Here is a 23,476-nt window from a genome sequence, read left to right on the forward strand (position 1 = left end):
GTTGCGATCATTTCGATCGTGGTGCAGAACTCAAAAGCGTGATCCAGTTGACTTGGTGATAATCGGATTACACGTAACACTTCGCTGGCGAATTGGCACGCTGCGCTCATGGGTGGTCCTCTTTTAGCACACCTTATTGTGTTTTCATGGTTTGTTTGTGTAAGGTTCCTTGAGACCCTGTTTGGGTTAAAGGCGCTTAATAAATGCGGCTTATTATTATTGTTATTATAATAATGTCACTAGTAGCAGTTATATATTTTGAATTTAACAACCTGCGAATATGAAATTTTGTCATATAATAACATTGACAAGGTATAAATTTTGCAAAAATATCAACACGCCAAGAAGTCTTCTGTGTTGGAAATCGTAAAAATATCTGTATGCAAAAATAATCACTTATAGAGTGTCCGTCCATCCATCTGTCTTCTCAGGTGATAATAGTATCCAGTGGAAGTTCCTCATACCCACCCACTATCTTGCAGAGATCCCAGAGCCTACCAGCCAGTCGTGCCTTATCTACTATGTCAGGTGGTATGCACGGTGGTAAGCAGTCTGTTGTCTTGACAACCATTGCTGGGCAACATGGGATGATGGGAGTACCAGGCAGTTCAGGCATGGGGACAGTGGTGTCATCTGGAAGGACATACACTACTACCAGTAAGTGTTACAATGTCTTGATACTCAGTGGGATGAAGAGGATATTTAAATGACAAAGAAGGTACTTCACACTCAAGGTAGTAGGATATGCAATAACTTATCTTTCTCTCAAGATGACCGACAAATGAAAAAATTCATTCCTTAACGGGGAATTGAACCTGAGTACTTCGTTTATTAAGTAGCTGCTCTTACCACTGAGCTATCAAGGTTGATGTAATGTTTTGATAGTACTCAGTGTGATGAAGACAATATTCAAATATTTGTTATTTGTGTGTGTGACTATGTTGAAAATGTGAATTTTGTGTATATTGGCATAAGATGGATGTAAATGTGTCCAGAATGTGTACAATTTGGTGTGTTGTGCATTAGCTTCAACTTTGGCTTTTAATTTGATTATTTGTAATTCCATGTTTATCTGTTTATGTATGACCATATTTATGGTTTACTTGCATAGCATCTACTGTGGATCCTTCTATGGGCAACTTCCCACCTCACCCGTCCATGCTACCGGTCGGCAGGCCAAGACCAAAGACAATGACAAAACAAAAGGTGGTGAAACCATTTAGTATCATTGGAGGGAACAATGGGGGTGCTCAAGGTATTGCTGGTCCAAGTGGCATCACCATGACAACCCCATCCCCTACAGCAGGTGGCAAGAAACCAACCATACACATCAAGCAAGAGTCAGGTAAGTGTACACCCCCTTAAATAATGGCCATTATTCAAAAACGGGCGATTGTATTACAAATCTGTAAAATTGACTAAATATTGATGTCACAGCGACAGCGTACATTTAAATCAATGTAACCCAAGATTTGAAAGTTGCAATAAATTGTATTGATTTTGTATTCAGTATAATGGAAGGAAATCTGTGTAATGATATCTGAGTGTTTTTGTATTGTATGTAGGTGCAACTTTCAAATCTGTACCTCACTACATTAAATTGACTGGTGTTTTATTGTTTTCTGGGCTATCGTATCAAATGAGGTGTCAAAATGCTCAGAAATCAATTCTGCTTCCAACACATATTAAATTTTATTGTAATACAATAGTCCTTTTTTGAATAATGGCCATTATTTAAGGGGGGTTAGTTACTTTTTTTGAGATGTTTATATTAGTGAATACTGTACCTTCTGGAGAAGTTTGGACTACTCTTGCTCTGATCGACGTGTGCGCCCTGTAAATGAGGGACATATTCCTTTTGCGACCCTTCATGAGGGCTGTACGTAGCTTTGCTGTGTAATAGGCCAAGCTGATGACCAGTGTATGGCTATTATTGTTTGTGGAATGATTGAATTAGCCAATCAGTACCCCAATTTGATGTTTACGCTGCCTACAAGTTAGAATTGTAAACAAAGTCTGTTCTCCTCAGGAAGCAATTGTAATCTTTTCAGTTGACACCACAGTGACACATATTTACACTACAGCTATGACATACAATACATGCATGTTTTATTTAGAGAATGAAAGTATTGTTTTGAGACTCAGCCGTGTCTCTATCACCTGATATAACACAGGAGATAATATTATTCATTCTCATATCTCATTCTTCAGCATATCACCTCTAAAATCATATTTGCATGTGATTTACATCTACTCTTTATAGCTATTTTTATCATGTACAACCATGTACTACAATTGGTGAATCCATTGAGTCCATCACCTATGAACACAAAATATTGCACCATGTTGATGCACAAATTTATATCACTGCACCTATACCATGTTACGCGCAACACAAACGATTCATGCAGTCACACAGTTCAATATGCACCCAGGTGTGCTCTATATTCTTATTTAACATGGTCAAGAACCAATGAAATTAAGGAAAACAATGTTTAAAAATTGTCATCCAAAGCAGTTGAAAGATTACACACGGTATAACTGGATAAGAAGAGAAGCTGGTTATGTTGCATCAATATGTCTTCCATTTTTACCATAGGTCATACCATGTATAATTATATCACTCATACGTAAATTCTAGACAGTTCATTGGTTGATTACCATTTATCATGTTTACCATCACCCTCTCCGTGTGATAGTCTTTACCATCATAGTGCTCTGCCGTAGTGCGCCAAGCCAAGCCGTACGCTGACTCTTGGACTTGCCGATTTAGTTATGGGGTGGACCCCAAAATGTGAAGTATATCACGGCAAAACATGGTGTTATGTTGATGAAAAAATGTATTTCCTACCTTAAATAGTATTTTAGTAATAGAATTTATGCATGAGTGATATAAAACAAATATTAACTGTCTTAAATTTGTGTAATGGTCAAAATATAATCACTCCATGAAAGATGTATTGTTCCATTACACTCGCCGTTCCGGCTCGTGGAATGGAACAATCCATCTTTCACTGAGTGATTATATTTTGACCATTACACTCATAGACAGTTAATATTTGTATAATAATCATCATCTGTTCTCTATATTCCATCTAGCTGGAGTTAAAATCATCACTCAGACCATTGGCAATACTGGCAAGATCATACCCAAACCTATCACCATCCAAACAACAAGTGGTGGTTCTGTTGTCATGGTTACATGTGTACCATCTTCCATGGTGATGTCTGGGAAACCCATAGTTACTAATGCAGGTGTGTATTCATTATGGTATTCACAATAAGGAGACAGACTTTAATTTCATAGTAGATGAATGGCAGTCATTAAGTAATCAAACAAATTCCCCATGTTTGTAAGTTGCTTTTCCTGTCCAGATTATTTCATCATTTCTAAAACTGAAGAATATCATCAGCCAAATATGATCATTGTATAACTCATGTTTAAGGGTATTTCCTCGTCCACCATTCTCGGGACAAATGAATTTATGTTCTGATTATGGATCATGACTGGTCAATGATGACCCAGTACCAATGCATATGGAAATGATTGAGTTGAAGGCAAACATCCAATAGGGATCAAATATGAGTTATGCAAATAAATTGCAGCAAGTATCATATTGATTACTTAGGGTGTACATGTGTATAGATTTCTTTCTCCATGATATTTAGTATGTGAGTTAAAAAAACAGAAAGATCAATGAAGCTGTGTTGCTGAAACTCGTTTTGTGAGGGGGAGCGAGTTTAAATTTCAATTCAAGTATGTTTCTTGTGAATTCTTAAAACATTGATGTTGTGCTTGTCCCAATTCTGGTTTCATTACAAATGGGGAGGGGGAAAGGGGTAAGCTTTGTAGTGAAACTAGATATGTATTTATTAAGGCTCAACCGATAATCAGATTGGATATTAGAACAGCTTGATATTTGTATCGTTGGTAATATGTTGGATCAGCAGAAATTAGTTAATGCTTATCGATAACAATAATGCTTTCAGATATTGTGGTGAAAAAGCAACAACAGTGAGGTTTTAAATGGTGAAATTGAGTCTTTTTCGTGTAAGAGTACTCCATCCTCACAGGTTGCGTTGTTTTGACAGGGGTTTGATAAATATTCATCAGTAGCTCAAGAAAAAACACAGTGTAAACAAACATTGTCACCATAATTGAGAGGCAATAAAATATCAAATCTGATCTGATATTGGCCGATATTATAAATCAATATTGGATCTGTGGGCAAAAATCATTTTGGTAGAGTCTTAATATCTATAGGGGTTCATCCATTTGTTTTTGCCAAGTGTCCTAATATTGTCATTTTAAAATGTTGTTTATATGTGCCAGTGTATGATATTTTGTACCTTCTACCTTACATTGAACAGGGTCTCAAAGTGGAACCACGCGTACCATATATGGCACCGGGACAAGATATGTGACAGGACCAGTTGGTACTGGTAAACCACCTGGTTCTGGAAGTAATGTGATTACTGTGTCTCCAAGAGCCTTACAGACTGCCCTGGCCAAGGGATCAATACCATCTACTGGTAGGTCATATAATATGGCTACTTCACCTGGCCCCTGGTATAAGCCTGGTATATCATGTTCCACCTTGATGTGGCAGTGATGTCAATGCGTCGAGGTAGTTGTTTTGCACACACACATTTATGGGCATGCTAGTGGCATCTTTAAATGTGTACATGTGTAAGCATGTGGAGGGCATGGTGGCTCAGTGGTTACGGCCTTGGACTCATAATCTGAGAGCTTGCTCGAAGTGCGTGGGTTCGATTCCCCGTCCCACCACCGTGTTGCGCCCTTGGGCAAGGCGCTTTGCATCACTTGCCTCACCCCACCCAGGTGCAATGGGAAGCTGTTAGGGGTAGTCACAGTTGTTGTACTGATGGACCATTTGTAGGCTGCAAACGTGGTTCCGACATATTCTAATGACGGCGGAATAAATGTAAAGCGCTTTGAGGCTATTTACGGCATAAAGCACTATATAAATATCTACATGTATTTATTTATTTAAGCCAGCACTCTGAGCGAACACTAGCAATTTGAAGCTGCACCCAATGAAATGCACTGGCGTCACTGCCGCATTGGTGTGGAAAATGGTATAGTAATCTAAAATCAAAGAAATTAATGTTGGCACACTCTGGCATAATAATTGTAAATCGCTGCCCCAGGCTCCCCAGTCCCCCCAACATTGGTTGAGGGGAAATGGGGGAGGGAAAGGGGAAGGTTTGTACTTCTCATCAAACATAGTTATGCTAGTTTCACTGAACTCTCAGAGCAGCAATGAAGAGTTCCCAGTCCAACATATTGTCAAAGTGTGCCAACTATTAATTTCTTTGATTGTAGGCTGAGTTCAATCCAAATAGATTTTAAACAACTTGATCTCACTTGCTTGCCCATCTGCATTTATGCCATGCAATAGCTATACAATAGTGACACTGCAGAAACATCTAAAATAAACGGAGATGAAACTAGCCTGGTAACATGCAGATGCTATTATATAGTAAACTCCCTATATGTGTAGGTTACCTATCATGTTGTGGTAGCCAAGTATTCTAACATGTTCTAACCAATAAGTTCATAAGATGGGCTGGGCTCATATCTGGTTCCTTACGTATGTAATCCCAGCTTACAATCCCTACCAGTGGCCCACATATCCCTGTGGTGAAAGTACTTGAATAGTACACAAGGGGAGGTAGGGTGTAAATGACCTTGTGCATTATCATCTCAAGGAGAACTTGCAACCTTCTCAAAGAATAATTACCGTATTTCGTCAAATAGTCGCCCCCTCAAATAAAAGCCCCCCACCACTTTTTTTGAACCAAGATGTTTAAAAAATGCCAATATTTCCATGCTATCTTGTGTAGTAAGCTTACCAAGTTGACCACATGGTCGGTAATAGCGTTAGTAATTGGCGAAAATCTGGATTGGAAACCCGGAAGTGAACCAGAAGTCAGTGTTTCTAGTTCATAGTTCGTCATTTTAGCATGAGTTTTAAGTTAACCTAATTATTTTAACGGGAATTATCGTTCTAAAATTGACCTTGAATAAACGCCCCCTTGGGGAAAATGTAACGCTCGGGGCGTTTATTTGACTAAATACTGGTTGATTTGTTGACAGATGCTCATTGGTAATTTATCTATAATCAGTCTGTATTGATTATTTCCTGTAGTGGTGGTGACTAAAGCATCAGGCCAAGGTGGACATCTTGGTTCAGGCAAAGCTAATGTAATCGTGGTCCAGAAATCTCAGATGCTTCCAAAGACAGTCAATATACAAAGAAGTCTGTCATCGCCAGAAGTCCAAAAACATCTGCTGGTAAGTTGCCTTTATCTGGTCGCAGTTCAGAGGGTTTCGTTTAACTCTAAATTCACTGCACCTTACAAAACACTACAGCCTTGGTGCATCCCCTTCAGCTGGGCAGGTGCAGGCAACACATAGGGCACCTCCAATCAAAGCAACCCTGACAGAGTTGGGGTTAAAACTATCCATGAAATTAAGTGTTCCAATGGTTGAGGAACTTGTTGTGTTGTAACCTTTATTACATGTCATATTCATGAGCAAATCATGCCACTTTTTTTTCATTTTTTCCCTGTAGTTTTTCCCTATTTCACTACAATGTCAACTCTTTTTAAATCAAAGTAAGGTGTAATAAATAGGCCATTCCATTTTCAGAACATAATACTACAACATTTCATCATTTCATTCCTTCTCGAACACTATTATAAGAATTACAGCGTTGTTGTATGGCTGCATTGTTTATTTTCAGAGTGGGACAAGTTCTCTGTTGACACGGCCCAAGATTTCCATGGTAACAACAACAGCAACCATGACAACAAGCATGATGTCCCCGATGTCACCTACTGTACGCTTTCCCGTTCCACCACATCAGATGGTAAGAGGTCACCAGAGTGGTGTTACTGCGGCAACCTCCATGACAATGACCCCTGTAGCCGGAGGTCAATTTCAAGGGCCCCCTGGTAAAGGACCTATGACTGTTGGTGTCATAGGAGGGCCTAAAGGTGGCCCAGAAGCCACATCAAGGGCTGCTCAGGTATGCACTATTTGACTTAATTAAATGTAGATCATTATTGATATCTATGTGGAATTAATTGCTGTAAACCTTTACTATTGTACATCACGTATTCACGGTGTTGAACGTACTTATTTCTGATTGACTGCTGACGTGATCTGCTGTTGTCGAGTCACTGAACTGTGTTATATGCGTTGTTAATTCCACTTTGTCGACATTACGGAAGTACACACTTGTCAAAAGTTTACAGCAATTTACTATAGTGTGGATTTACTAAGCCTTCTCACTAGTAATACTACGTCTAAGAAATTATAGGTTATCCCATTATCAATTAAAACAAAATCATTACATTTCCTTTTATTTGCACATTTACTTGTAGGTGGTGATTCGATCTAAAACATCGCTATCCCAGCCTGGCCAACCAACAAGGCGTCGCTCAGGATCACCCGCAGCAACGGCTTCTTTTTTAGAGTTCCCGTCACAACTGACCCCCGCTGGCAGCAGCACAGAGGGGAGAGGCTGACACGCAGCGTGACGGTGCAACGTAGATCAGCCTCGGTATCACCGACTTTGGTAGGTCAAAGTTCACCTGGAATGGTTGTAGAAGACAATGGTGCAAGTAAGTGATGTATTTATGAACATGTTATATCCACATACACTCTATGTAATGGTCAAGTTAATAACTCACTATAATAAAAAATTTCAACTTTTTCAACTCAAGATTATATGTACCTCAAGTTTTCAGTCATAACAGATGTATAAATGGGTACCGGCATTCTTAAATGCTGAGAAGGTAACAGATGAAAGAGAGATGGACACTACATCCTGTAAAAAAAGCAGGTTTGACTCCTTTACCTTTTTATATTGATATTTTCAGCTGGAATTGCTAGGTTACCCGGCAAGGAACATCCAGGTCAAGTACCAATGTTATTCCACACAGTATCAGCAAGACAACCCAACAAGGAGTGGATTGATTACGATGGCAATCCACCTGAACAATCAGCTTCTTCTGCAATCAAAGCTTTGCTGGAGTTCAGGTCACAACCTCAAAGTCCCGGTAAGTGTTTAAATTGCAACTCAGGAATAGCGATAATTGAAATTCTTCCTGAGAGTATTATTAAATTACTGTAAAAGTTAAAATTCCTGTGGAACACGCTTTTGTGCTCAACACACAGCTCCCGCAAACACAAAAACACAAATCAGCTCATAGGTCTCTGTAAGAAAACTCAAAATTTTGAATTATGAAGCAGGTGAAGTAACCCAAAATCACAAATTTAAAGCAAGCGAAAAAGCTCTAAATTGACAAAACCGCAAAAATCTACACATGTGAAAACTACAACATCTGTAGTAGCTAAATGGACTCAAATTTCAACAGAACTTTATATGTTCAATCAAAAAAGGTATATCTGCTGAGAAAATCTCCCGAGTATACCAGTGCCAAAGTAAAATTCCCTCTCTATGATACCTAAAAGATGTGCATAATTCATGAAGGAAGTACACACAGACTTTCTGTAGGTATTATTCTTGGCCAAGCGTGAATCCATGTATCAAATAAGAAGTGTGTGTAGTTTAAGGTGCGTGCATGCAATCTTCAGGACCTTGTAAAACTTGCGTTTGTTTATTGTGGGCTACAAGCGTACCGAATATTCCTTCTTGGCCAAGAATTGCCTAATATACCTATAGCTTGGGAATATAGAGTTACTTCTTTGATATAATCACTTCATATCGCTGTGATCACGGCATATTGCCAAATAGAATCCAAGTATAAAACCTTTCACTGATAAAATATCAGTAGCAACGCTTGATCACTACTCGTGCTTGGCAGGGTTGTCGATTTTTTTAAATTTAAATCGGATTTTTTAAAATTTAAATCAGATTTTTTAAATTTAAATCGATTAAAAAAAAAAAATTTATTCCAAGAACTGCTATACCCCATGATAAAGTCAAAAGAGTCAGTGGAATGCTAGTCATATGCACAATCATCCTACCAAGTATTTAGAAAAAAAATCAAAACATGTTTTTACATCATAGGAAAAAACCTGTTGAATTCTGCACCTTGAAAATGAATTTTTAGCAATAGATAAAGTGACATCATAGAGGTATTTTAATTGTATCCAAAAGTTGTAGAAACATTAGGAATGAAGTAAAACAGTCATTTTTAGAAAGAAATTAACTTGCATTTATCAAAAATGGTAAAAAAATGAAATAGTTGATTTAAATCAGTGAGTTAAAAAAAAAATCAAGTGACGCAATTTAAATCAGTGATTTAAATCGGCTTGATTTAAATCGAACAACCCTGGTGCTTGGTGAATCATCTGTAGCATTTCACACGTTAGATAGGACAGTTTGTAGTAAACTGTCATTCGCCACTCTGTTGTATTCATAACATTATTTGCCTAAATGCGAGATGTTGGAATAGATTGATCAAGATTGATACATTAAGAACGTCACATTAACAAGCATACATATGTGATATATGTGTATTTTCGTCTCAAGTTGAGAGTAACGCCATGTTGGATCTTGCAGTAGCAGATTTGAATCGTGTGCACAAGCCTAATCCTGCAGGGTGTATACACATACGTAGAAAGGTGATATCGCATATCATGCACTGGTGACACGCTGAGCCATTCTCAACAGCTCTCAACTTAAGACGAGATAAAGCATATAGAAGTAATAAATCATTATTATTGTGTATGTTACCATCCTTACAGATACTATAAAGCAAAGACAGGCATCACTAGATTTAGGTCAAATAGGCAGACCCTCATCAAGTCAAGCAGTCAAATCACCATCAATGACGACACCAACACATTCTGGTAGCAGGCAACCGATATCACAACATATTTCTATTAAGAAGGGTGCCTTGACCGGTCCATTGCCTGGCCCATCACGTCCTGTTATACAGCAAAGTAGTACACCACCCATGACCACAAGTCCTAGTGTGTTTACTGGATCACAGAGTATGATGACTGCACATCAGTTCCAGAGAAAACAAGGTAGGTTCAATCAAGATATTGCCTTGACTGGTCCATTGCCTGGCCCATCACGTCCTGTTATACAACAAAGTAGTACACCACCCATGACCACAAGTCCTAGTGTGTTTACTGGATCACAGAGTATGATGACTGCACATCAGTTCCAGAGAAAACAAGGTAGGTTCAATCAAGATATTGCCTTGACTGGTCCATTGCCTGGCCCAACACGTCCTGTTATACAACAAAGTAGTACACCACCTATGACCACAAGTCCTAGTGTGTTTACTGGATCACAGAGTATGATGACTGCACATCAGTTCCAGAGAAAACAAGGTAGGTTCATTCAAGATATTGCCTTGACTGGTCCATTGCCTGGCCCATCACGTCCTGTTATACAGCAAAGTAGTACACCACCCATGACCACAAGTCCTAGTGTGTTTACTGGATCACAGAGTATGATGACTGCACATCAGTTCCAGAGAAAACAAGGTAGGTTCAATCAAGATATTGCCTTGACTGGTCCATTGCCTGGCCCATCACGTCCTGTTATACAACAAAGTAGTACACCACCCATGACCACAAGTCCTAGTGTGTTTACTGGATCACAGAGTATGATGACTGCACATCAGTTCCAGAGAAAACAAGGTAGGTTCAATCAAGATATTGCCTTGACTGGTCCATTGCCTGGCCCAACACGTCCTGTTATACAACAAAGTAGTACACCACCTATGACCACAAGTCCTAGTGTGTTTACTGGATCACAGAGTATGATGACTGCACATCAGTTCCAGAGAAAACAAGGTAGGTTCATTCAAGATATTGCCTTGACTGGTCCATTGCCTGGCCCATCATGTCCTGTTATACAACAAAGTAGTACACCACCCATGACCACAAGTCCTAGTGTGTTTACTGGATCACAGAGTATGATGACAGCACATCAGTTCCAGAGAAAACAAGGTAGGTTCATTCAAGAGATGACATTCAGTTTGAAATTGGATATTCATACATATTGATATAGACTAGATTAAAGACTACTAAATCGCTTACCGAAAGTGCTTTCACAGTAGTAACTGTGTCCTCAGATGGATGTTATGGCTCTGACAAAATAGAAACAACTAAGCAGTCTGAGACTCAATTTTTCACCAGGTTCGCCGTCGCAAATAATAAAGGAGACAAGTAGAAAAAGTGATCCCGCCTTGGAATCGAACCCATGACCTCAGATTTACGAGACCTGTCCCTTAACCACTCGGCCACGGGAGCTTCATGATCAGGCTGGTTGAAATTCAAACCCATAAGCGGTCACTTAAACTTATCTCCTCCCCACAAATAGCCGATAGTAGCTAGGGCTGTAAATGCGAGAAATAAATTGCCATCCTCCCTGTGAGGAAATATTACATGGAAAAACAGTGGCATAATTCCCTTCGATCATGCCACTGTTTTTCCATGCAAGTCTGAGACTGTCTATGAAATCTCCTGTTTAGATTGTGATGCTATGTATATTGGTGGAATGGGCAGAAAGTTGGAAAAATGGCTAAACAGAACACAAATCAAAGGTTGCCGTTTCCAAATCTGCTGTACATATCTCCAGGAGTAAATTACTCAAATAGACTGTGGAAATGTGAAAGTGCTGGAAAAAGAACCTAAACAATTTTGCAGAAGGATCCTAGTAGCCATTCACATCAGAAAAAGGACCAAACTTGAACAGAGACACTGGACTGGACTTGGATCAAGTTTGGGACAACCTTCTCATACCCAAGACCGCCAGGTGGGGGGTGGGGGGGGTGAGGAAAACACATTTGACATCATCTAAAAGTGTGATGCCATCCAAAGCTATCAAGCCATACATCAGCAGAGCCATAACATCTGGCTGAGGACGCAGTTAGTACTGTGAAAGTGCTCCCAGTTAGCGATAAAATTTAGTTGTGTTGAAGTTACAAAATTCTTTTGATGTAGTCATTCAGTTTGTTCTTGGGGTTGCCACAAATGTTCAGCCCTTTTTGCATGAGGGACATTTGAAACGTCGCACAAATTTACAAAAATCTGCCCAAAATTAAGAAATTAATATTATTTTATAAGGCATTTGAAGACAATGATTGTCCAAATTGTATTATTTTCTGTGAATTTTTATCCAAAAATCATCTTCAAAAACTTGTTGTTTTATTAGCAAAATTCACTGAAAAACGTTTGCAAGTTGTGGGACAATAGTTCAAAATCACCAAATTGGGCTACCAAATGATGGGTGCAGCAATCCTGATAAAACTGTCAATGGTATGCTTGGTATATTAATATTTCAGTCATATTATTGTTTTCAGTACATTATCATAACTTGAAGTTATACCCTAGTTGTTGGCTTGCTTTAAGTACTTTATGATTTATTTAATAATACATTTATTGTCTTGGGACAAACTTAACCTGTGTGTTATTACTTGAGTGGTTCTAAAAATATATATATATATCATAACGCTATTTACATAATTATTATGTGAAAGAGAGAACATATTTATTAAAGAGAACGATTACTAGAATCGTACCATTGGATGGCATGTGATTCCTTACGTTGCATAAATAGTCGTCACAAGCAATGAGTAGGTCAATGTGAGAAATCGTTATTTAGATCACAGCAGTATGAGGATTGGACCTCTAATTAAAACTGAGGGCATCATCATATGCACTTCAAAACTTGCCTGTTCATGCTTCCAATTTCAAATGATGTTGCACCCTCAACCTCAAAAATTTGGCGACACAAGTTAGACATGTTTTTTGGAGTTGATCGCTGTTGAGTCATTAACAAAATGTGAATATTTATATGTTACTCCACATGCAGTAAAAGAATGTGGTCAAAAATTGCACCTGTTTTGTCAAATTATCTTTCAGATATGCAACGAGTTGGTGCTACATCATTCTTACAAAGTGCCACGATGGAGGTAGAGAAAGCTCTACAAGAACAAAATAAATCCACACATCAAGCAAGAGAACTTTCTGCCACATTACCTCAACTTGTAAACCCTCCAAAGCCGCAGACCACACAAGTGTCTTCACAGCAACAGCAATTGTCACAACAGCGGCTGTCACAACAACAGCAGCTGTCACAACAACAGCAGCTGTCACAGCAACAGCAGCTGTCACAGCAACAGCAGCTGTCACAGCAACAACGGCTATCACAACAACAGCTGTCACAGCAACAGCAGTTGTCACAACAGCGGCTTTCACAACAACAGCAGTTGTCACAGCAACAACAGTTGTCGCAGCAGCAGCTGTTGCAGCAACAGCAGCTGTCACAGCAACAGCTACAGCAGATGTCTCGAGCATCAGGACAGCACATCCTGCCACCCAAGAAACCATCCATAGTAACCATTGAAGACCACGGGGTCATATCAGAACAGGTGGCGCTGAGTCCGGCAGAAGTTAGCTCCTTTATTGATCAATTTGAACGCTTTCTAGAAAGTGAGGGGCTAGAATCAGAAATGGAAGGATCAGAAAAATTGGCTGTTTTGAGAGCTCAAAAAGAAAGAGCTGAACTACATGAATTAATGAAAGCAGCTGCACAAGCATCTAAACCAGTTCAACAAGGCACTAAACCTGTTTTACAGGACAGTAAACCAGGTTTGTTAGACCAGAGTGGATCTAGTGGATTAAAATCAGGATCAGGAGCCAGTGTGGCTGTTGGACAAATGGGATCTGTGTCTGGGTCATCTGTTGGCTTGAAACCTAATAAGAATGTTGACTGGCAGGAGATCTATGCACAGTCTGTGGAAAAGATGCAGCAGGTGAGAATCAACTAGTCCAGTTTTTAAATCCCATTATTTTAATATGCATCATAGAGAGCAGACCAAAAAGACTGATGAAGCTCTATGAACCAGACTAGTTTTGTTATGGAGATAATGTGTTAAAAATATCCATCATATTTCTTATATACCCTTTTAAAATCATTTGATGTTATTTTATACTCTTTTCAAGTTCCATTACAGACGGGGTCATATATCGTAACTACAGTCCTTGAGACAGCAGCATCCGCATGTGATACATGCCTGATCAAAGGCGGTGTATCTGTAGCATGCAGTCATTTCACTCCACATCATGCGCTACAGATGCACCGCCTTTGATTGTGTGTGTATCTCGCACAGACCCTACTGTCTCGAGAAAGCCAAAGGGACTATAGTTACATTTATAGAGTGGATTAATTTTGGAATATCCTTTGCACCACACTAACCCTAACTTTAAGCCCAAGCCTTAATACTAACAGTAACTGTAGAACACAGTGTATTCAGGGTATGCCATAATTATGTATACAGCTTCATGAATCTATTGGTTTGCTCCCTTAATTATTTTCATCATTTACAACATTAGACTAGTGGTAGGTCAAAAATCCAAATACTTTAGACAGATGAAATTATTGTATGTTTTATGTAATTGTTTACACATACCATACAATTAATGCATAAAATTGAATTGACATTAAAAAAATTGTATTCAAAATTATAATTATATTCCAGGGAAGGAATATCAATAAATCTACCGAATCTTTGTATGTTTCTTGTGCTTTATTCCCGACAGAAGTCAATTGGTGGCCAGAGTAGACCGGCTGCACCTGTCATAACAACATTGCCTGCAACTGTAGTGGAATCAACCCCTGCTGTCACTGTAGAGTCGGTACAGAAGCACTCTCAGTTCACCCAATTACATGAGATGCTCAGTAAGGGCAAGAGTGCAGTAGCTGTAGAGGTATGTTGGACTTATCCCAAGCGTATGGGACAGGGTTGGCGCGATTTAAATCAATTCTCGCTATTACGCAATAAGGCGCCGCCAGCGGTTTGCGATAATCGTGATGTATCATGGGAAAAGGTCGACATCAAGTCGCATAATCTGAATATTACCATGCTATTACATAGGAACACGTGACAATATTTTTCTAGTTTGTCAAAATACAGATGTTACACGCAAATCGTTACACAATAATACTTAATAATGTGATTTGAAATGTGCACAATTAATTTTTTTTCTCTATCGATTTGCGTAACATCGTTATATTGACCAACTAAAAAATATTGTCACGTGTTCCTATGTAATAGCATGGTAATATTCGTATTGCGCGGACTTGGATATCGACCTTTTCCCATGATACATCACGATTTTCCCATGATACATCACGATTACATCGCAAACCGCTGGCGGCGCCCTTATTGCGAATAGCGAGAATTGATTTAAATCACGATTTAAATCACGATTTAAATCAAATGATTTTTTTTTTAAATCACTGATTTAAATCAACTTTTTCAGTTTTTACCGTTTTTGATAAATTTAAGTTAATTTCTATATTGAATTGCCTGTTTTACTTCATTTGTAATGTTTCTACACCTTTTGGATACAATTAAATACCTCTATGATGTCATTTTATCTATTGCTAAAAAATCATTTTCAAGGTGCAGAATTCAACAGGTTTTTCCCATGATTTTACCAAATTTTTTCTTTGAAATTTTCATATCTGAAAACATGTTTTGATTTTTTGTAAATACCTGATAGGACTGTGCATATTTCTAGCATTCCACTGGTTTCTTTAGACTTTATCATGGGGTATAGCAGTTCTTGGGATAAAAAAAATCGATTTAAATAAAAAAAATCTGATTTAAATCAAATAAATCGATTTTTTTATTTCTTTTTTTAAATCAAAAAAATCGCCAACCCTGGAACATTTTGTGTGTATTTTTCTGCATTTGAGCCATTCCATGCCATTTCAACAAGGCATCTCACCACACCTCTTAGATTTTACTCACACATGGTACATGGTTTCAGATTATAGTTGAATAAAAGATAACCAAAGGAAAAATTCAGATTCATTTGTGTTGCATGCTTATTTCACATCAAAGTTTAACCAAAGAAAAAATAAATTCAGATTCATTTCTGTTGCATACTTATGGCACATCAAATTTTGCTAGTCTGCATTAAAAGTGCCTCTTTCAAACCTGCTGTTTTTTAAAAGCATGGTTAAAGAGCAATATTTACTCCATCAAGTTTGCTGTTTTCTCCATCAATTAGTAGTTCACACAGTCTTTCATGTTTCTATCTTTCAGCCTGTTGTTTCAGCTGTGCAAGCCAAGCCAGCGACCAGTGTGGTGGTAGAGTCTAGTCGGTTTGACACATCCCAGATGAAGATGGAGGATTTCACCAGTCAGCGTCTGCAAGATGATTTTGATGTTCCGTTGGCAAAGCAAGAAGATATTGCCAGCACTTCAAGCAGTCCAACACCTAGCCAGAAAAGTCCTGCCAGAAATGAAGGTAAAAAGTGACATCAAAACTTACAAATTTTATCCGATATGTACAATAAGAACAAAAATCTATTACTGAAGTCTTTACTTAGTTCTTCAATGTGAGAACTGGGGTAAATGAGAATAGGATAGGATAGGGCAAAATTGAGATTTGTGTTGTGGGGTTTGGTGGTTTCGTATTTTGTATGTTTCTTTCCTCCTCCCCCACCAAACTTAAGTACAGGTAATAAAAACAAAAGAGATGGGGAAGAATTGACATAATTATCAAAATTCTTCTTAAATTATCAAGGAATATTGTGGTATTAGAACAAAAGAACAATTATTGTTTTAGGTTGATTTACATTCAAAATACATTAGAAGTGTAATTACCAACTTCAGACTCGTGTACTGGCACTAGGTCATATATACATTGATTCAGTATTGTCAATTGCTTGTTGTAATAGCTTGAACATTTATATTTTTCGATTATTTTAAATGACAGCAAGCCTTTTGATGTTAATAAAAAAATCATTATTTGTTCCCATCTAAAAATGTGTGTACATTTAACCCACTTTCAATTAATACTCATGCTTTGTGTGTTTATGTACAGGTCCCGATCTAGGACAGGCAGGGAGTGGCTCTCAATCAGAGGAATCGCTGTCTCCGTTTGACTCACAAATGGGAACACGCAGCAGTAAACGCAAACGTAAAGCACCCGTGCCAATCGATGAGGATATAGGACCTATGTGTATGCCTAGCTGGGCAAGGGCTGCTCTCAAGTAAGCAATGACTGCCCATTGAATGTTGTGTTACAAATTTATACAAGTCCCCTGCCAAAATGTTGCAAGAATTGTAGTAAATTTAGGAATGTGATCCTGATCAGCTTGTAGCTTTTAAAATTGATAATCGGTTGCTGGAGCGCATAAAAGTTAACTTCTTTGTTTAACTTGAGGTCTTAAACCTTTTTGTGTTCCAAGCAATCATAATATGATGTTATGTTCTTTAACACATGTGTGGCAGTGCTGATGCACTTAGCAAGTATCTGGGTTTATACTTGTACATAGTAATCCCTCTGCCACTTGAGCTTGGGTACTAGATAATTTGATTCATAAACTACATCCTAAATTACCAGTTTCAGAGTCTTAAAGTCATTTTTCTTGTGACAATAAAATTTGAATCTTAAATTAATAGTCTACTTGATTTATCATCGTTCAAGAGCAATACTCAATTAAAATAACCCACGAGATATTATTTTTACTGCTAAAAAAAGGTTTCCTACAGCGTAGGGAATTTTGCTACTCCTGCATGCCCAGCAGATAATCTTGGCCATGGTACCAACATTTCCCAGTATTTCTTGTGTATTTGGGAAAGCAAAATCCACCCCATGAACGTCTTATATTTTCCATTTTTTCAGCTTTGACTGGTCTTTAACTTAAACTTGACAAAAGATATATGTTGAATGAATTGATTTATTTGCTCCCTCCTCATTTCAGTCTTCTCCATCGAGTGATGCGTTTCCGTGGTGCCAATCGTTCCAAAGGAGATCTCAATGCTGCCTCATGGTTCACTAGACCTGGTAAGATAATGATGGGTTTATTCACACACCTGTTCAGAACACTTATTTGATGAATAGTGCTCATAATATGACAGAGGGCTTTTGTAATTTTGAGCTTGCTGAGCAAGTTTAGGGACAAGCTTTGGCTGTTTGGAAGCATTTTTGTAGGGATCTCTCGGCTTCTAGGCCCAGTTATTTTTTCTTTGCAACAAATGCAGCAGCAAGTATTTCACAGCGGCTCAAATTTTCCGCTACAGAAGAAAACATTGAGAAGGAGAACAAAGCTGTGAACAATGCTAATCACTTAGGCAGGGTTCGCAGAGATACCAACTCTCCCGAATCTGGCGGGAGACTCCCGAATTTTGTGTGTTAAAGAAAATAGACAATGTATAGGCCTATAGGACTTGAATAATTTGTAATGCTTCTGGCGAAATGTCACAAGACAATTCTAGAAATAAAATATAAAGATAATAATCTGTGATGTTAAAAGGCTTGCCGATTATGAGTTGATCAAAGTGTAAAACCCATGAAGTTGTACTTGGCTCTTAGACCTTCAGCAATTTGTTTCTAGGCCAACAGTTTGATAAATGACCCTCTATAAATTATTTCTAAGCCAAGAAAGTAACCAATTGTATAATTCATTTTCATTTAGTTGACCCATCCGAAGCTCCTGGCTATATGCAGCTGATCAAGACTCCCATGGATTTCAGTACAATCAAAAAGAAATTAGAAGTAAGTAAACGCATAGTTTGTTTGCCCTTCCACTTTTTTTGTAAAATCCAATAAACAATCTAAGCCCCATGACTCAATAACGTAAGCGGTGTAGGCTAATATTATACATCTAGATTAACTATTTGAATGTTCTATAAATATTGGCCCACCTATGGGTGTACGCCCACACCTATTTTTCAAAATATTCATGAAACAAGGGTGCATCTGGGTGTAAGTCCAGTGGTATTCTAGGCTTTAGCTTCATCAAATCCACAAAAACATCGTAACCATCAAAAATTGGATTTAGAGGTTTAGTCTTAAAGCAATAATATGTGATTTGCATAAAGAATAGATTCTTATTTAAATGTTTGTTTTCACTGATCACATTATCCCCTTTTAATTTCGAGCCAAACAAATGAGGTATAACGAAGAAAATTGCGATTCATTCCAACGCCTACAATGCGTGTACTACGCTCGCCGATCGTATTACATGGAACTGCACGGAGCATCGCGCTCGACGTGTGTACATACAAGCTGACATCCACGGTACATGTTAGCAAGTACTCGATCGTTGAACTCTGAACCGTGAATAATACAAAAAGTTAAATTTTACTGTTATTAAAGCACTTCAGGCTTAGTCTTTTACGTGGTATTTTAGTATACCACTGGGCATTATAATTATGCAAAAAGCAGAAATCCGAGTAAAATTGAGGGCGTCACTGTGAAGCAAATCACACATTATGGCTTTAATACTTTTGTAGCCAAGTGTCCAATATCCTTCCTTGCTGTTTTTTTATAAATGACCGTTGGATCTGATAGGTTATCTAAATTTCCTCTTAAAATATTTCACATACTATCCCATCCGCTATATTTTGGGCAGATTCTATGATCTAGGGGTGGACTTATAGTCGAGTGGTTACTGTATTAAGTTTGTGGATCATAATGGTTACCACAATAAATCCATTTACAATTGATTTCATTGCTTATGAATTGCTTGACAGAATAACCAGTACAATGACTTATCGGAGTTCCATGATGACATGATGTTAGTGCGTGGTAATTGTCACCTGTATAACCCACCAGGCCATGAGGCACGCAAAGATTGTGAAGAAGTATTCCAGTTTTATACAGCAGAATATGGTAAAGTGTTGGACAGAATGCAAAAGGTATGTATATGTTCTATAATCTGTGTGGTGTGTGTTTGTGTATGATTACCATCAATTGAGGAAATCTTAGGGAATGCATGCTCAACACATGTACAGCATACACATCCTCCTATAATATTTTGCAGTAAACCTTTGACGAGAGCGTATTTTAAGCGTACATCGCGTATTTACTGCGTTGAAACACACTTGTCTCTGATTGGCTGCTGAGGCCATCTGTTGTTAAAGAGTTTGCGCTGTACGCGTTGTTTGCTCTGACTTAGCAACATCACGGCAATACGCACTTGTCAAAGGTTTACTGCAAAATATTATAGTTAGGCACAACTGTATCTACTGGTCCAGACAGAATTCTTTAACTCGTGCTGATGGGCACACCCTGGTTGTAATGTCAGAAGACTCAAGTCAGGCGATGCAACCTTTTAAGAAAAAGTTTTTTAGCTAATAAGCTTTATTTATGCAGCAAACAGTCTACATTTAGATAATAAAAGATAGGAATTTTTGTTTAAGTATTGTCTATTATGTCATAGAGGATATAACCAGGTCCAATATTTTGAGTAGTGGATGCCGACACCCTACCGTAAACATTTGCCTAATTGCGCTATGGGCTCACTTCGCATAACTGGAATGTTAGACACAAATTAAAAGTGCCCTCAAATAAAAATCCCACCAGCGAATGCGGGCACATACCCTTAATTCTTATTGGGATTTTTAGAGGAGGGAGCTCTCTATTTGTACATGAAATTTACTCCCAGGCAAAGGAGCCAAGGTGCGCCATTGGCGAACGTTTACGGTATAACAAAATAATCGGTTTGCTTATACTCTATGACATGAATAGACAATACTCTAGCAAAAAATTGGTATCTTCTAATTCTTTTTCAGTTAAATTTTATTATAAACATTAAAAAACTAATTTAATGTTGCAAAAAATAAAGTTACTGTCATGAGAGATCCCTGCAGTCTAACATGAACAAACCCATCACAGACTTGCTTGCAACTTCAGTCGAGCATACTGCACTCACATAATTATGATGCACACAAGTACTGCGCTTGCATATTATGCACTGTGGTAAAAGACACAAAATACAAAATATGTGAAACATACATGCTGCTATGTGCTAGTGATGGTAATGACCAAGCACTTTTAAGTTAATCTATGTTTATACCACTTTACATCAATATTTTTGCACTGTTTGTTTATCATTTGAGGGGTCTCTCATGAATGCATGGATTGTGGGAGAAGACAATAGTGTAGTATAGCAGCATGTGGTGATTTAATTTGAATGCAACATGATATAAAAAGGTAAGGAATTTTCTCTAGGTAAATTAAAACTGTTCAGCGGACATTCGCTGTGTTTAGCCCAACTGTGTCAAAGGTGTTGATCACACGTTCTGAGTGCGTGCCTCTACAAGGATATTAAAAGGGCATTTCGTGATCCACAGCCTCATCCCCCCCACTTTTCTCAAAAAAAGTTGAGATTTTTATACCACTGGATAGCTCTGGCTACATAATGTTTATGTACCAAAAATTTCTTGCAGATTAATTCGTTTAGCAAAAATATATTTCGTTCTGGTATACTAAAATAGCTCATCTTTGGGTAGCTTTCTGTCTGCAATTCGCTGGACTTTCTTCAGCCCCAATAAAGATGTGGGGGCGCTGTTGGATGTGCTATTGAGACTCGACACTGTCAGACAGTGCAGGAAGTCTCAATAGAAGATCAACATTGACCAATATTTTTACTTGCATTTTACAAACATAATCAGACTTTTTGAACCCATCCCCCAAACAAAAGGACTAACATTTATACGATGTCATCAAACTTTTGATTTGCTCACCAGCCACATAAATCCCAAGTTATATGGAAAGATAGATAGATAGATTAATGTTCTTAAACTTCTTGAAAATGCCACATACATATTGATTTCTTATTCCTATGTTGGCCTTACAGGATGAGATGTGTTTTCACCACAGACTACCACAGACGAATCTTTAACAGTCTCTGCTTTGTATGCTTTGAATTATTGCATATATTCATGAGGGCCGATCATGCGTTTCTAACTCTAACAATCATGCCAGCGTTGTGTGCAATATAGCGCCACGTGACTACATGTTTATGCAAAAGACCGTAAAAATATGTGTTATATGCATAGCAGTTTTGTCTGTTGCACTTCATGGAACAATCGGCCCTCACAAGGTGATGCTGAGACTTTGACTGGTTGTGATATGTCTGTGGTAGTCTGTGGTTCTCACCAACAAGTAGGGGGAAATTTAGTTATTATTATGTTTTTTCAAATTAATTTACAGGCATTGCAGTTTAACACACCAAAGTCACCCAAGAAAACCAAAGATGGCTCCTCACCAGTTCCAGCTAGCCCTACAAAGACATCCAGCTCTTCATCATGACACCCATGTGATAAACATTTGAAGCCTATAAACATGTGACACCCATGTGATAAACATGTGAAATCAATAATTATGATAAACATGTGGCATCCATATGAAACATGTGAAACACTTGTGAAACCCACATGATAAGCATGTGAAACCCATGTGCTAAACATGTGAAACCCATATGATAATCATGTGAAACCCATGTAATAAAACATTTGATACCATTTAAATGGACATGATAATAATGTTGAATTATTCAACACAGCAAAGAAAATCTTGAGAATTATGGTTACTAGCTTTGCATCTTCCACTTATATAAAGAATGACAACATCACATGTCAAGACTAGAGATCCATTGCACATGTACTCGTAACACAGTGCTAGTACCATGGTGAAGTGCATAGCAAACTATCCTCAAACTATTTATGAGTAATCAATACTCAAAAGTTAGGGTGCAGAAAAAATCATCTGTGGTCTTTAATAGATAATACAATGTCAAGTCACTCATATAAATGTCATCCATTTTTTTAAGTTATGAACTTTCTTAGTGTAAGATATTTCTGTTTATATGCTTTACAATCATGCAAATCATGTTAAAGTTGTCATATTTGACATAGTAATTGTAGTACAGATTAATCTAGGCATTTCAACAGTGGAAAAAGGTCATTGAACTTTACACAGAGGGTCAAGTCCAAATTACTCAAACTTGTCCACAACCCACACCACCTTGATCCGCTGGCAATAAGGATTTTAACAAGTATGCTTTCGACTTCTTCTTCTTCTTGGTTGAGTCGGTAGATACAGATTATTAGCTGCAGTTCACCAACTTTTTGGGTCATGGTCGCGGATATATGGTGCGTGTCTGACGGTGTCTCTATCTAATTGTTCTGTTTGGTTGCACTGTTGAGCCGGTTCTTGAAGCTGTCAATTGTGCTTGCCTTGATTGTTTCTTCTCCTGTTGCGTTCCACTCCCTAATTGATCTTGGAAAATAGCTGTACTTGTATGTGTTGAGTCTTGCATAAATTGGTTTATAATTGCTGCTGTTCTTCTTCCTGGTTCTTGTTTCTTTTATTAGCTCCATATGGTCGTTCTTGTTTATGCCCACCATGTTGTTTGTTATCTTATACATCATTGCTAGTCTTGCTTGCTTCCTTCTATCTTCCAATAAATCCCATCCTAACTCCTGTATCATCTTGGTCACACTACTTCTTTGCTTGAAGTCCCCCATGCAAAATCTGGCAGCCTTACGCTGCACGGCTTCAAGTTGATTTATTGCTCCATCCTTGTATGGCCCCCAGACTGTGCTTGCATATTCGAGTATTGGTCGCACTAAAGCCATATATGCAGTTTCTTTAACTTCCTTGGTGCAGAACCATAGGTTTCTTCTGAGACAACCAAGCACCCTG

At 38.2% G+C, this 23,476-nt stretch overlaps 1 protein-coding gene across 1 annotated transcript in view; it reads left to right on the forward strand.

Moving 5' to 3' along the window:
- LOC140154625 (uncharacterized) overlaps nucleotides 1-22,838 on the forward strand; it is a 34,939-nt gene extending 12,101 nt beyond the window's left edge. Inside the window, exons 6-22 of the mRNA XM_072177192.1 lie at nucleotides 432-657; nucleotides 1,112-1,345; nucleotides 3,100-3,255; nucleotides 4,372-4,533; nucleotides 6,174-6,319; nucleotides 6,771-7,055; nucleotides 7,414-7,555; nucleotides 7,912-8,091; nucleotides 9,746-10,966; nucleotides 12,884-13,776; nucleotides 14,564-14,731; nucleotides 16,078-16,282; nucleotides 16,862-17,030; nucleotides 17,745-17,827; nucleotides 18,459-18,538; nucleotides 19,519-19,683; nucleotides 21,983-22,838. Coding sequence (XP_072033293.1) covers nucleotides 432-657; nucleotides 1,112-1,345; nucleotides 3,100-3,255; nucleotides 4,372-4,533; nucleotides 6,174-6,319; nucleotides 6,771-7,055; nucleotides 7,414-7,555; nucleotides 7,912-8,091; nucleotides 9,746-10,966; nucleotides 12,884-13,776; nucleotides 14,564-14,731; nucleotides 16,078-16,282; nucleotides 16,862-17,030; nucleotides 17,745-17,827; nucleotides 18,459-18,538; nucleotides 19,519-19,683; nucleotides 21,983-22,081 — 4,614 coding nt within the window. The 3' untranslated portion in view covers nucleotides 22,082-22,838. The remainder of the gene's footprint in view (nucleotides 1-431; nucleotides 658-1,111; nucleotides 1,346-3,099; nucleotides 3,256-4,371; nucleotides 4,534-6,173; nucleotides 6,320-6,770; nucleotides 7,056-7,413; nucleotides 7,556-7,911; nucleotides 8,092-9,745; nucleotides 10,967-12,883; nucleotides 13,777-14,563; nucleotides 14,732-16,077; nucleotides 16,283-16,861; nucleotides 17,031-17,744; nucleotides 17,828-18,458; nucleotides 18,539-19,518; nucleotides 19,684-21,982) is intronic.
- The last annotated feature ends 638 nt before the right edge of the window (nucleotides 22,839-23,476 follow it).

The sequence above is a fragment of the Amphiura filiformis genome, chromosome 6, assembly GCF_039555335.1.
Source record: "Amphiura filiformis chromosome 6, Afil_fr2py, whole genome shotgun sequence".
NCBI lineage: Eukaryota > Metazoa > Echinodermata > Ophiuroidea > Amphilepidida > Amphiuridae > Amphiura > Amphiura filiformis.